Source organism: Sceloporus undulatus, chromosome 2 (genome assembly GCF_019175285.1).
Source record: "Sceloporus undulatus isolate JIND9_A2432 ecotype Alabama chromosome 2, SceUnd_v1.1, whole genome shotgun sequence".
Taxonomy (NCBI): Eukaryota; Metazoa; Chordata; class Lepidosauria; order Squamata; family Phrynosomatidae; genus Sceloporus; species Sceloporus undulatus.
This window is the reverse complement of record NC_056523.1, coordinates 172,063,086-172,078,236: the sequence shown is the minus strand read 5'-3', so window position 1 is coordinate 172,078,236 and position 15,151 is coordinate 172,063,086. Positions and strand designations below refer to the sequence as shown.

Below are 15,151 nucleotides of genomic sequence, written 5' to 3'. Positions count from 1 at the left end.
TCAATCCTGTGTCTATTCAGGTGGGACTTCTGGGTGTGATAATCCCCATAGAATGCATCCAAAGTGATTGAACAGACCCAAATTTGTTCCTGTTCTTTCTGATTTGTATTGGGTTAAAATCAACTGACCTGCTAAGCTGCTAAGCTGGTATAAAAATCTCATTTAGGGAGAAAGACACGGTATAAGGACAACAAATAAACAATACAGGGAGCTGACAGAAAATATTCTGGGATAAACAACACCTGTATAGATATCCAAAATAAAATTGGAAGAAGAAGGACTAAATCTGGGACTTTCTGGCCTTTTTAATCATCCTGGATGAGCCCTTAGATATGTTTTGCAAGCTGTCTTTGAGTTCTTTGTGCTGATCTTCTAGAGGAATATGCTGTTCAGCCAACTTCCTCTTTAGTCCTTGGGACCCTGTATCTCATTAAAACTCAAACAACACATCAGATATTGCATTTTGCTCCTTGATCGTGTGGCTCTTTGTCTTTACATCAAAGTAATGGTTTACAGAGGAAGATGGAAAATAAGACAAAGCAACTATTGGTGGTTTGGTGAGATCCATTTGTTTATCAATTAATCTTTTATAAGTTTTTAATTGTGAGGGAAAAGATGTGCCAAGTATTGCTGGAATCTTTTCTTTAAGGTGGTCATTAAGTACAAAGTGGATATTGGTCCACAGGGAGATCTAAGAAGTTTTTCCTGAATTCCTTTAAAAAATAAAGAGTCAAAGATGGGAGAAATTAGTTGAATACATCTTATCTAAAGGACACATGTTGCTTCAACAACTCATTTTTCTTCTGTTGGGAGTTTTAATTATATCTTTTTAGAAGATAACTTTTTAAAGTACAATTTTCCCAACCCTCCCATTTGTTGTGCAGAGTCCACACATTGTCCCTGAGAGCTGAGTGATGCTTCAGGAATGTGATATAGTTCTCAAACCTTCTAAGTCCTATAGCTTAATGCCCCATGGAAAATGCAATACATTGCCCAAAGCCCACAGCTTTTGCCATTCTGGTTTCTCTGTGGCATGTTGTTAAATCTGTATAGTATCCTTCAGAGCATTAAATTTCAGCAGAGCCCTAGTCTCAAGGCCTAGCTTGACTCAGCTCTTTGTTGCTTTCGAAACAGCCAATCCTTCTGTTTAAGCCACTTTAACTAGAACTATTGGATCAAAGCAATTGTTGGGATGGAAGGAAAACAGCCTGTTGCTTTTTTTCCCTGGGAGTTGCCAGGGTTTCCCATTGGAAACCAGTTTCCATATTTGAACCTCTGCTTTTGCATGAGCTAAAAGTAAAGACATTCAACCCCTTGTCTTAAACATAATGATTGACCGGTATTTCTGTCCATGGAACCTAGACAAACCAGAGACACATTAAGAGCTAAATGTTTAAAATCCTGAAGATCATTTTCTGGTCGGTCACATAACTTCAGCTTTCTTTCTGACTACCTTCTTCATCATGCTCAGAAGAAACATTCATATTGCATCTTAAATAGAAAAGCGTAGATTATTAACTCACATCTCTGCCAAAGCCTTTTTTATGGCATCCACTGTTACCGCATCAGCTAGTGCTTTCACATCCTCCTTTGTTAAAGTTTTTCCATCATTCTGTCGCTTCCTCTTGGAAACAAAACTTTTGACACTGTCTATGTCCTCAAGAGACAGCCTGCATAGGAAGTCAGATAAGATCAAAATTAAGGCCTTCACAAAGTGAGGTTCATCATTCTCTAGTCCCTTGATAAACTTAAACCACTGACATATTGTGGAGTAGCTACATTGAAGGTAATCCAGTCTCTCTTCCCTTCTGGGGCTGACCATATTGTTCTGTGTCATGAGTGGGCTAAGTGTGGCTCCAAAGCCTGTTTTTGTAACCCTTGACCCATCCAGACTCCTTGGACTTGTCTTTTTCTGGCATGCAAAAGCCATGCATAGACTCCTGCAAACTTTCAGGAAGTGGCAGTTCTTTGTTTGATTACGTTGCAAGACACCACTTAAAAATGACCCATTTTTCCAAAACCAGAAGTGGATACCTGGCCACTTCTGGTATTTATTTGTTTCTTTATTAAAATGTTTATTTCCTGACCTTTATTATGAGCTACCAGGGGAGCATAAAATATAAACATTTAAAACCACTTCCAGATGAAAACCCTAGACAATTTAAACACAATAGAACCTTATTAAACAAACCAACAATTAAAACAACTTAAAAAGCTACAACAATTCAAAACCATGTACATGGTACACTTTGAAGTAAATTGGTCCCTGAAGGCTTTAATAAAATTTGTGTTTTGAGTTAGCGCTGGAAAGAAACTACTGTTGATACCAATTAGACTTCCAAGAGGAGGTAATTTCACAATTGGGATGCCTCAACTGAGAAGGCCCTTTCCTATGTCCACCCATTTCATCTTGCCCCTTCTGGTAGGCTGCAGAGGAAGACCCATCCTGCAGACCTCAATTCTCAGTCAGGTGTGTGTATGTGTATCTGTGTGTAGAGGTGCTTCTTTTAGGTCCCAAGCCGTATTCAAACTGGACGTGAATTGGGCAAACCATTTGCATTTTTGGGCAAACTGTTAGACCACTGGAGGCTGAAAACTGTTCAGTCCTTCTCTGTGTTCTGTGAGATGAGATCAAATTTGCAGGTTTCTGAAGATATTTTTCCTAAAGTCTATTTCAGTTTGGGCTAGAATAGATCTCTTGAATCCGTTAGATTTATCTATGTGTTGATTCACCATTCATTACTTGGTTGAAGGGTCTACTCCAGTTGGAATGATCCAGTTTTCAGCACACACACTCCCCCCTCCCCCTATGTGTGTATATACAATAAAACAATCCTTTGGAATTCTTCTGGGAGATACCGGTAGAACATACATGTCTGAATGGCTATTTGGTGCAAGAATTGGTATGTCTAACATACCTATATATGAATTTTCCAAATGCCCCTTACCTGGATTCATCAGCCATTTGCCAGGTAGTATGGAACAAAGTAGCCAGGAGGACTCCAAGGACACACAGCAGTCTGATGTTCCCCATGCTTTGTGTGTCTGTGCACAACCCAGAAGAGGTTATTTGACCACTGAACACAAAAGAGCCAACAGTGAAGAAAAGGAACAATAACAGAAACAATGTCTGACTGGTGCCTTAGAAGTGTTTTTATGTTCTTTGCTCCACCCAAGCTCTGCAACAACCTGCATCAGTCCCACCCATTTGTCTTGATTCAGTTCCACTCCTGTCTGCATGTCAATATCCCACTCTTTGCAGGTATACTTTGCAAAATGTTTCCTGCCACATCCTGCCTTCTTATCTACTTGGAGAGTTTATACATACACATACATACACAAGTTAGCCCTACACCTACAACTGTTCCCCAGTCCTCAACAACAAAGATGACACAGCTAAAGCTCAGTACAGTTGAAATAGCTTTAATTTTTTCTTCTTCGCTGTGGGCTTTAGAGAATATTTCTGTTTTGCTATATGGTTTATGCAAGAGTATTGTTGTCAGACTCATTCTTCTACAAAGGTTTGGAGAAGGAACATATGAAAGTGGTAAAACACTTCTTTTTACAGTTGCTTCTAAGGTCAAAAACACATTGAAGAAATGAGGCAGTTTGATACTGCTTTCACTGCCCTGGCTCAATGCTAGGGAATTCTGGGAACTGTCATTTTGAGACATTTAGCCTTCTCTGTCAGAGAGCTCTGGTGCTACAATAAACTACCATTCCCAGGACTCCCTAGCACTAAACCAGGGCAGTGAAAGCAGTCTCAAACTGGATTATTTCTGCCATGTGTTTTGGACCTTTGTTGTCTAACAAATGTCCAAAATTCAACCCAAGACTGGTAACTGGTGCTAGTTATTGGGGATGTTTATAACTATGAACCTTTATTGTAATTGATTTACAGAGGATCCATAGGAGAAGTATTGCAGAATTCTTCATAACAAACCTTTTCTTCATAGTATCCAAAGAAATTAATTCTTAACTTCCAGACTCATCTGTGGACATATCTATGGAACTGAAGCTATCAGACAAATGAAATAACCCTTCCATCTTAGTATGGAACATGGGAATCAACAGACAACAGACAGTGCTACAGAAACTAAATGACAGGGTTGGACAAGACCTTTAAGGTCTGGTGGGAGAGAGATGTATTTATATTGGAGAACTATATGCTTTGTGTCTCTTTGGAAACATCAGAGAGTTTTTTTTTACAGGCTTGATGTTCATGGACTGGGTTCCTTCCACCACTGGATGACTATGTACAGTTTTCGGAAGGCCTTTTCCCACAGATGTACAGCAATGTCCAGGCATGAATATGAAACAGTGGTGTCATTTTCATAATATGTCCTAGCCCATCAGAAAGCCTTGTAGGAAGGTGCCCACTTACAATTAGTGGGTAGAATAAGCAGACTAATTCTTCGTCAGATGAGCACCAACATGTGGATGGGTTCAGATGGACCAATATTTTTCTTTCATTGTTCTGGGCTTTTTCTTCTTCTTCTTTGACCTGATCCCATTTCCCTCAGAGCTGGTAGACCAGTTGCTTTCCCCATATTTGTGGAGTTGGGCTGTAGTAGTTCAATAGCAGATTGTCCATGTCATATATCTCTACTTTCCTGAACTCTAAAGGTGAGCCCCGAAGACATGCAGAGACTGTGGCACCACTGAATTCTTGCTGAAATGATGCCCTGAACACAATAAAAGATTTTACAGAGAAATGATGCTAGACCAAATAGAGCAAAGAGGCCATCATCTCAGGTGGCACATAAAGTGGGGAGGGGGGGCAGCAACAGTTTGGATAGTAATTTTGGAGAGTTACACTTGAAGAAGAATGGCTATAATGACTATAGCTTGATGCCATCTATGAGATTTTGGAGTGGAAGGATGATGCTTTAGGACAAGAGAGCATCATCCTACCACTAGTAATTTGGTCCACGCCTACAACCAAGTTCACTTGAGTTATATACCTACTCCGTAGTTGAATGGTCTGATAGGCAGCCCATCTTTCCTTTCTACATTATCTCTTTCTGAATAAGGTCCTGGCTTTTATACCAGATTTTGGCACTGCACTGATGTTCTTGTTGTAAACAGCTGGTATGGCATAGTGGTTTGGGCACTATGTTCAAATCATAGCTCAGCCATGTAAACTGATTGGGTGACCTTGAACAAGTCACACTCTCTCAGCCTCGAAGGATGGAAACAGCAAGTCCCTCTGAAGAAACTTGCCATGAAAACCCCATGATAGGTTTGCCTTAGATCGCCATAAGTTAATAATGACTTGAAGGCATGCAGCAAAAACAATAACAACAATATTGATGCTCCTATTATTTTTCCCTGAGAAATATTCTTGGTCCAGGAAAGACACCAATTGTACCTATTTGGTAGGTACATGGCTCTTTTGCAGGAAGTGTACCAACGGGTGAGGGGTGCCTAATCTGTACATAATGCTGGAACATATCCTACTCCTAAGTGTAACGTTGCGATTGGTTGACTACCAGTTTCTTTGGTCCCCCCCCCCATTGGTATAAATGTTAATGGTCATAAGATATGATCCAGATTTCACCTCTTATGACACTGAGGTTTTTGGAGCTGCAGGTGCAATGATGCAAATTCATGTTATAACGTGAGTGTTTTATCACACCTGGTTCCTTTCTATGGGAGCTCCTTCTGTGGCACTTCTGCAGTGCTTCCACAGTGAATCCAAACTGACTCCTCATTTTGGTGAATTTGCTAAAAAGCGAATTCACAGAATTCGCAATCAAGCTCGCTTCAATTTCACTCCGAATTGGCCTGGTGTGGAATGCAACTTTGCTTCTGCTCTGGTACACCACCGCAAATCCCCTGGGTTGCAAATTTCCCATGACGCAGCGCTTCAATTTCCCCCCCATTTCCTTTCAGTGGTCCTTTCACTTTCAGGGCAACTCATTTTTTTGGAATATATATATGTGTGTGTGTGTATGTGCGTGAATGTGAATATACAGATATGTCTGTCTGTCTGTCTGTCTGTCTGTCTGTCTGCCAGCCTGTCTGTCTGTCTATCTATCTATCTATCTATCTATCTATCTATCTATCTATCTATCTATCTGTGTGTTGAAATTGCTGAAATGGAAGGGAAAATAAAAAAGGGGGAATGAAGAAGACACAGAAATATTAGGCAAATATTCACGCAATTACTGTACGCGAAACAGGGAACAATAAGTTGCGTCCCTTTTCACCTCGGAAACGTACAAGGTCACGATGCGTTCAGACCCCCACTGAGCATGCCAATTCAAATCGTTACCGGTGTGGTAATACAATTTGCACTCACCCCGTTTTGCTTGAATCCGCATCATGTGACTTGCCTTGGATTCGATTCCCCCTCGATTCGGAAGGGCAATGGAAGGGCAACCAGGTGTGATAAAACACTCACGTTATAACATGAATTTGTATTGTTGGACCCGCAGTCACCCTGGATCTTAGCTCCAAAAACCTCTGTGTGATAAGGGCCTTCGCCTACAACCTTCTCCTGATGCATTTGATTGTTTATTGGGAGATATGCCACAGGCTGTATATTTCTCTAAGCAGTCCTTCCAGATTCCTTAACTCCTTGCCCATCCCTTAATAAATCCTAGTAATTTTCCAAGAAGAAGTTGGCTAATCAGAGGTCAGACAACTGTTTGAAGAATAGATAACAGGAGCTGGTAGTCAGTACCTATTTGACACTGCATTAGTACTGCATTGGCTTTCTTATTATTGTTTTCACTCCTTCTAGGTTCCTGAGTTGTACTCTTACTGCAGCAGAGACACTAATTTAGTGATTCCCAAAGTCTGGCCTCCAGGTATTTTGGACCATTGGCCAAAATGGCTGAGGGTTCTGGGAGCTGGAGGGTCAGAGTTGGGGAATCACTGCACCTATTTGATAGGTACAGATTGCAGGCTGTGTACCAGCTTGTCAAATGCACCAAATTTGTACATATTATCAGAGCACATCATATCCCTAAGTGTGATGTCTTGATTGAATGTCTTTGTTTTCCTATGGTATAAAGCTCTTATATTCAGTGTGAATCCACATTTTCCATGATGCTGCTTAAAATTCCACTGCTTAACATTTTAATAATGTAAAAATTCAGAAAAGCTTAATGAAAAAAAATGTTTGCTAGATATTTGGACAGTTTCAGATACTGGATACTGGGCAGAAAAGAAAAAAGAAAAAAAGGCAGCACCCTGCCCCCACCCAGACCTGAAAAGGGAGAATATATTTAGTCCCAAAAATGTCTTGATATTTTTGAATATTTTACTTCACCCAATGAAACAAGTTCACAAGGTGTATTTTTCAGATTTGAGATGGTACTATTTGTCTGATGAGATTGTAGATCACATAGATTATTGCACAAAGCTTCCCTCCCAATATAGCTGCAGGTTTTTAAACAGCATTGATTCTTTTCACATTACCACACAATTGCAAATTAATAACAGGTTGGCGATGCATCTTATCGCACTACCGTTCCATTTACTTGTCAGCTATCCAAGATTAAGCAAGTAAGTAAGTAAGTAAAGAGCCCTGGTGGCTCAGTGGTTAAATGCCTGTACTACAGCCAGTCACTCAAAACCACAAGGTTGCGAGTTCAAGACCAGCAAAAGGGCCCAAGCTCGACTCAGGCTTGCATCCTTCCGAGGTCGCTAAAATGAGTACCCAGTCTGTTGGGGGCAAATTAGCTTACTTGCTCATTAGCTTACTTGCTGTTCACCGCTATGATCTTTGGAATAGCGGTATATAAATAAAACAAATTATTATTAATTATTATTAATTAAGTAGTTTAGCTTTCATTGGGAGTGGGATGTGTGCAATGACTTCTCCCAGGACTGGGACTCAGGGTGGCTTACAACATTAAAAAAAGTAAAAATTAAATCCCAATGGATTATCTTTGCCAGCAAATTCATTGGTTAATTCATGAGTAAAGGAAATGATTTTCTGAACAGATATTATAAACTCAGAAATCACAAGATGGGAGAAAAGTAGCCAAAGTAGCACTATAAACATTTCAAAAATTCAAATATTCAGATATAACAGGAATGTGTTACAGTATGTTGTGTAATGAGAGATAACAAAATAAACTGAGAATGTCATTTACTTGTTCTCCATAGATGCCCTCGTTCTCATGAGAAGTGACCAATTCAGTGGGGCCATCCTACCTCCCCACCAGCTGCCTCTATACCATGCAAAAATGCATCAAGGCCTTACTTTCAGGCCCCTTTCACACTACATAATAATAATAATAATATATTTATTTATTTATGTTTCCCCACCTCTTCCAATGGATCGAAGTGGAGAGGCAGGGAAACATAAATAAAATTTATAGCACTATGATTCCACTTTAATGGCTGTGGTTCCCTCCTCATATTTTTAGTTTGATGAGACACTAGAGATCTCTGGTTGAGAATTCCAAATGCTCCTCTCTAAACTACAAATCCCAGGATTATATAGGATGTTGCCATGACAACTGAAGTAGAACTATAACTGGGTAGTGTGAAAGGGACCTAAGTTTGAGGCTTATTCACACCTTGCACATACTTGTCCAACATGAATGTTGGGCAAGTATATGCATGGTGTGAATAAGCCTCAAAGTGAGGTCCTCTTCACACTACCCAGTTATAGCAGGACTTAAGGTTGTTTTTTTAAAGCATCACCTTGCCTGTGCTATTCCGAGACACAGAGGTTCAGATATGTAGGCAGATAGAAGGCCTGGTGGACTAAGGTGGATGGGGAAGGAAAGGTTCCATGATGTCCTGAGCCAATTCCATGCCCTACACTTAGCTGTACCTGCATTCCAAGAAGACTGGTGCCCTGGATAAAAACATTCCAATATTCTTCAAACTATACAGGTAACTTATACTGGGTGATGATGGTGGATACCTTACTAATAAGTAAAGATCTAAGAATGCTACAGCATCCATTTTGTTCCATAGGCTGTGAAAACAGGCCTTCATTCAAGAGAGATTCCAACTTGAGAGCAATCAAATCGAAGATGAAGTCATATTCAGACGGGCCCTATATTGCATGGGTCCCTATTATGCAGATCCAGTTTTAGGTGAATGCTATTCATACTGCTTGTGCTATTTTGTGCTGCTGAGCCCATTAGAATCACATCATAAATATTCAAATATTCAAAAGATTTATTATAGGATTTTTTGATACTTTGTTATTGTTACATGCCTTCAGGTTGACCTTGACTTGTGACAAACTTCTGAGTTTGAGAGAGAGTGTAACTTGCCCATGGTCATCCAGTGGGTTTCCATGGCTGAATGAGGAACAGAGCCCTGGTCTCCTATAAGTCCAAATGCACACTCAAACCACTACACCAGGCTGCAAAAGGATATTATAGCACCTTTGAGGCTATCTGAGCAAAAGAAGCTGGTACCATAGGCTTTTGTAGACTTAAGGCTACTTCATCAGATGCATCCTTTTGTGTACTGTTTCAGACCATGCTATGTCTTTGATTACTACACCATATTGGTTTCAATACTTTACATTTTGGAAGTTGAAGAACCAGAATTATTCCCTGGCAAGGTTAGAAAGAAAAATATATTTAGATTATGACTGAAAACTTATTATGTCTGGTTTTTATTAATCATCTTTTTTGTCATATGGTGGTGCACATGGTGTTATTTTGTTGAAATAAACTAATACATTGGTTGTTGTTGTTGTTTTTTAAACACCTCCAAGGGTGCAGAAGTGATCATTGCCATACAAATGGTGAGTCTGGCACTTTTGAAGAAGATCTCAAATGTTCCTCGACTAACTTGTCATTTTCATCAGCATTGGAAATTGGCCCATTATTGCTCCGTCGTATAATCTTGGAAGTAAAGCTCTGAAAATTTCTTGAGTCATCAGAAGATAAACTGTTTAAGAAACCAGAGAAGAACAAAATTAATATTTGAGGCTTCATTTTCTACTATAGCCCTCATTCACTCATGCAACTGACATATCTGAAAACTGCCCACTATTAAATGCTTTGGAAGACCTCCACCTCCTGAAATCCATCAAAGGATACAAAAAATTAAGAAAATATTACTTGACTAATAGTCACTAACAGCCCAAGGACTGGCAACTGATGGACCATGACCTGAACCAGCCTGCAGACTGTTGCCACCCAGCTCTTAAGGGGAAGAATTGGATAGTGGCGGGGAAGGATTTAAAACTGGTTTCCCTATTGACAGTTTTGGTATAAGCTGTGATAGTGTCACCAGGTACTTTATAATTTCAAAGGTCACTGAGGAAATTTGGGGAAGAGCAAACATCACCTTTCTGCCCCTTGCCTGATCTCCTTTCTTATACATGGGTGAAGTTGTTTGACAAACCATCAGTTTTGAAGATTATTCTGCTGACCTGTTGTTACTTGCTCAGGACTTCCTTAAGAGTGGATGCAGAAGAAAAATGAGGCAATAAGGAAATGAGCTCTCATACTTTTTCTTAAAAAAAGAAACCTGAATAGAAAACAACCACAGTAAGAAGGGGTGTGATCTAGAACTTTTGTTCCTGTTGAGTTTTCTTCTGGCAAAGACTCTCTATTTTAACAGGAGAAATTAAAACACACACACATAGGACATTTTCACACAGGGAAAATTGGAAGTATATCCAGTGCCAATCATGGGGTTTCATGTTATTTCGCATGAGATTATCAAATGATGCCTAACGCAATCCAGCCTCGATCCAAAAGCAATCATGAGTCATCCCAAAAATAGTTAAATTCGGTAAACTATTGAAATTATAAATCCTGTTCCACTCCAAATTCACAGTCAATCCACCTTTGCCTGTTATGAAATGCATGCGTTGGATTGCCTTCATAGAAATATACTACAATCCCAATGATCCTACTCTCTACTCACCCTCGGTAGCCTCACCGGTGGTGAGATTGGCTAGACCTCTCCTGGGCCTCCTCTACCTCCTCCTCCTCCTGCCTCCGTCTGAAATTGTGACTTTTGGTGGCACGGTGATGCTCTGTGTCCCTCTCCTCCTCCTCCTCCTCCTCCTCCTCCTCCTTCTCCTTCCCCTGCTGGTCTCCTTCCCTTGGCCCCGCTTCAGCTCCAGAGGCTGGGTAAGGAAGAGGAAGACGGTGGGGAAGGAGGAAGGAGATGAGCCAGGAAGGTCCTCTGGGGGTCTCTTCCTGGCTCCTCTCCTTCCCTCCCCGCTGTCTTCCTATATGCATATTCCTAAGTGGCATTACCTGATACACAGTACTGAGACTAATGTATGGATCCAGTTCTGCACTTCTCCATATGTGGACCTTAGTAGTTTAAACTTGTTAAGAAGTGAATTTAAATATGCATTTTGGAAGAAGATAAACATTTGAATATAAACTAGAATGCAGATTTGAAAATCATTTTGATATTTCAGAGAGGCTTTTCAGAGAAAAGGAGCTACGGGAGGAGAGTGAGCCTTTTCCTTTCATAAACACATTTATTGTAGGTTATCTCATTCAACTGTTGATGAAGTATTTTGTTATTTTTATCTTTTAATTATTGTTTTATTATTTTTAACAATTTACACTAAAAATAAAACTACTTTGGGATTTTATTTTTTAAAATGAAAAGCATAATATTAATTGTTGTTTATTCTTGTTGTGTGCCTTCAAGTTGTTTCGGACTTATGGAGACTCTAAGGCAAACCTATCATGGAGTTTTCTTGGCAAGATTTTGTTTAGAGGAGGTTTTCCATTGTCTTCCTCTGAGACTGAGAGAGTGTGCCTTGCCCAATGGGGTCATCGACAAGCAGGAATCAAACTCTGGTCTCTAGAGTCTGGTCCAATGCTGAAACCACTATGCCACACTGGCTGTCATAATGCTAATACTTAAAAGTCCACACCAATATAATGGTGGACATATCTGTAATTCTGGGTATGTCTGTATGATTAAAAAGCAAACCAATAGCGCTTCTCACAGATTTGTCCTGGATTCCAGAGGATGCAGCAAATCTCTCTCTCACGCATGCACACACACAGATACAGACACAGAAGGGGATGATTAACCAACAGGAGTAACAAATATATATATAAAAAAAGATTTTGGCTTCTGCCTTCTTCGGCTGCTTTATTTTTATGTTTTTGTTTCTCAAATAGTTTTTTTTTAGCTCTGTCTGTTAATCATGTCAATCCCTGTATCTAATTTATCTGTCTACCTATTGCTCTATGAATAACATACTGAGAGAGAAAGAAGGAGGGAGGGAAAAAGAGAACAGACACTCAAAATATAGATAAAATATATCTACTAGCTCTCTAGAATAAATAATCTATACATCTGTATCTGTAGACAGATTACTCCTCCCTCCTCTTCCCTTTGTGAGTCTCTGCAGATGCTTCAGCTCAGCTTTATCACATTGTGTGTAATTCATATATTCTCCTTACCGAGATTCACCAGCCACTTGCCAGCTCACATGCCATAAAGTTGCAATCACCAGTGCAAAACTCATCAGCCACTGGATGCGATTCATCTTCTCTTCATCATTTACATATGCTTACATGCACACATACACACCCAGAGCCCATTACAAAACAGATTTTAAAAGTTCATTTCTGAAGATGCACTCACACACCTGGGCAGAAAAATGAATCTAAAAGCAAGTTTCCCTTTATGTAATGCCCACAGCTCCACTGTCTCACCTGCACAAATCCCTCCCACTCCCTGGTCCAATTGCATTTCCATTCTGCTGCCAGTCCCTTATGCTCTGGAAGAACACTTTGCCAAATGTTTTTCCAGAGTGCGAGAAAAGAACTGTAGCTTGGAAATGTTACTTGTGAGACTACAGTCCTGAGAACCCTCTGGCGTGGGTCCCTAGCTTGTGTCTAATATTCCAAAACAGTAACTTTTACAAGCACCAGATGTTTTTGCATTCAAGAGAAGAACCCAGACACAAAGGCTGATATCCTAAGATAATGCCAACCTAAATGTGTTTATGAAAGGAAAGGGCCTACTCTCCTCCCATAACTCCTTTCTCTGAAAAGCCTCTCTGGAAGGATGGAGGGGAAAACGCTGGAGCAACAGGCTCCTGTGATGAGAGGAGACTGCCCCAGTTCAGGCTTGCATGGAGGAAGAATTCAGGCGCCCACAGGGAGGTGGTAGGATTAGGAAAGCTTCCTTTCATGAACATCCTTCAATTAACTTTTCTTAGAATCCAAGACTTATGTGTTTGTCAGCATTTATTAGTTCAGACTCTCATTACTTCATGTAATTTATTCCATTCTTTCCATTCTTTCTATGGTCCGTGGAATGGGGGAGGGGGGAAACTGGACAGGCTTGAATATCTTTAAAACTAGGTTTGAAAAGGGATGATTTCCCCTAAAATGATCAGAACCCAAGGATCAGGACCATCAAGACTCCTATGTAGCTGAGCCTCCTGAACTACCAAGAAATGTCCTCGTTTACAGCCATCTTTGCTTGACAGGGTTTTATATATTTTCCCCTTTCCTTGATATATTGATTTTATGCTCTTTATAAAATTTTATAATATTTCATGTATTATTTTGTCCTTGTTTACAACATGGTAGCAAAGGCACTGGATCACATCTGATCTTGGAAAATAACCAGAGTCAGCCCTGGTTAGTATTTGGATGGGAAACTGTCATGGTATTTCAGAGGAACTAGCAAAACCACCTCTGAATATTTCTTGCCTAAGACAACCCTGTGAAATTGATGGGGTCACCATATGTCGACAGGCGACTTGAAGGCACATGCACACATAATGGTAATGGCTTTAGTTAGTGGTATTTTAAATTTTTTATTGTTGTTGTTGTTCACTGTGTTCTGTATTTCACTGCTTAGTAAAAACATACATGTGGATATGCAAAATTCATATTGACCTGCTCACCAGGCTTGAGTCCCTCCCCTACCTTAAATACAGTTCTAGGTTCCCTGATTGTCTTCCTGTTGGCTTCTATGGAAGTCCAAGCCAATATTTTGCTGTGTATTCATAGCACATTTGAAAGCATTCTACAACCCATCCAGGCATCAGAACTGCTAAATTTCAGATAGTGAGGACAATGCACCTCCATTTCAAAACCAGTTAAAAGGAAGGTGGGGTGTGGGCAGGAAATCTTTTTCAAGTCCATCTTTAATCTGAACTGAGAAAGAATTTGGCTGTTTCTAAAGTTCTCTGTCAGGCACTTTTTCAGCTTGAGGCAAAAAACATTTGCCTCCCCTGTAATACTTTTTCTAATATCTGGATGATCCTCCCATATTATCCTTACCATAACAGAGTTAAATTGCTTCACATTTTCTCAACCCAAATGTATGTTGGGCTAAAAGATATTTCAGTGATTATAAAATAAAAGCCATTTGATCATATATGAAATCAGAACAAACAAGGAAAACAATATTTACTTTGAAAGGTACTCTTTGAAGGATATGTTCCAGTAATAATCACTGGACACACATCATTAATTGGTACATAGATTGCCAAAATCAGGTGCTGTATCTGTTACATGGGTACACTTGGAAGATTTGCTAAGTTGTGAGTACACATCAGCTCTTGAAGGAAATCATACTATTGATCTGAAATGCAGTACAATTTAGTATCAAATCCAAACCCTTTCTCAATAGCAGGGAAGGATAAGGAAAGATTTAACTTTTGAGTCCCTATGTTGGGAGAAAGACAGGATATAAGATAACAACAACTTTGGCATTTGCTTATCCAGTGTTGGTGGACACTTTTCAATTTGTGCAGCCCAAGGATGTGGACAGGATTCTGGGAGAGGTAGAGCCACCACATGTGTACCCTTGATTATAAAACAGTCCAGAGGGGAACTGGTTGAGTGGGTAAGAGAAGGTTCTTTACAACAACGCAGGGTCCCAACATGCATGAAGGAGGCTGTGGTTAAGCCTTTTCTGAAAAACAAGCAAGCAAGCAAACAAACAAACAAACCTTCCTCGGATCTTACTATACTAGCCAGTTTCAAACATACAATTTTTAGGACAAGGTACTAGAATGTGTAGAGGCTTTGCAAACCCAGGAGTTCCTGGATGAGACAAATTATGTAGATCCATATCACTCTGGCTTCAGGCCTGGTTATGGGATGAAGACAGCTTCGTGTGCCTTGTGGATGACCTATGCCAGGAACTGGAGAGGAGGAGTGTCTTCCTGTTAGTTCCGCTAGACCTCTTAATGGCCTTCAATATCATCAGC

General features: G+C 40.0%; 1 protein-coding gene across 1 annotated transcript; it reads right to left on the bottom strand.

Moving 5' to 3' along the window:
• Nucleotides 1–1,486: 1,486 nt before the first annotated feature.
• LOC121921761 (exendin-3-like) lies at nucleotides 1,487–3,044 on the bottom strand. Its single transcript, XM_042450293.1, has 2 exons — nucleotides 2,949–3,044; nucleotides 1,487–1,670 (listed from the first exon to the last, which is right to left on the bottom strand). Exons 1-2 carry the CDS (start codon nucleotides 3,032–3,034, stop codon nucleotides 1,520–1,522), a joined length of 237 nt encoding a protein of 78 aa, XP_042306227.1. The 5' UTR covers nucleotides 3,035–3,044; the 3' UTR covers nucleotides 1,487–1,519.
• Between the last annotated feature and the right edge of the window lie 12,107 nt (nucleotides 3,045–15,151).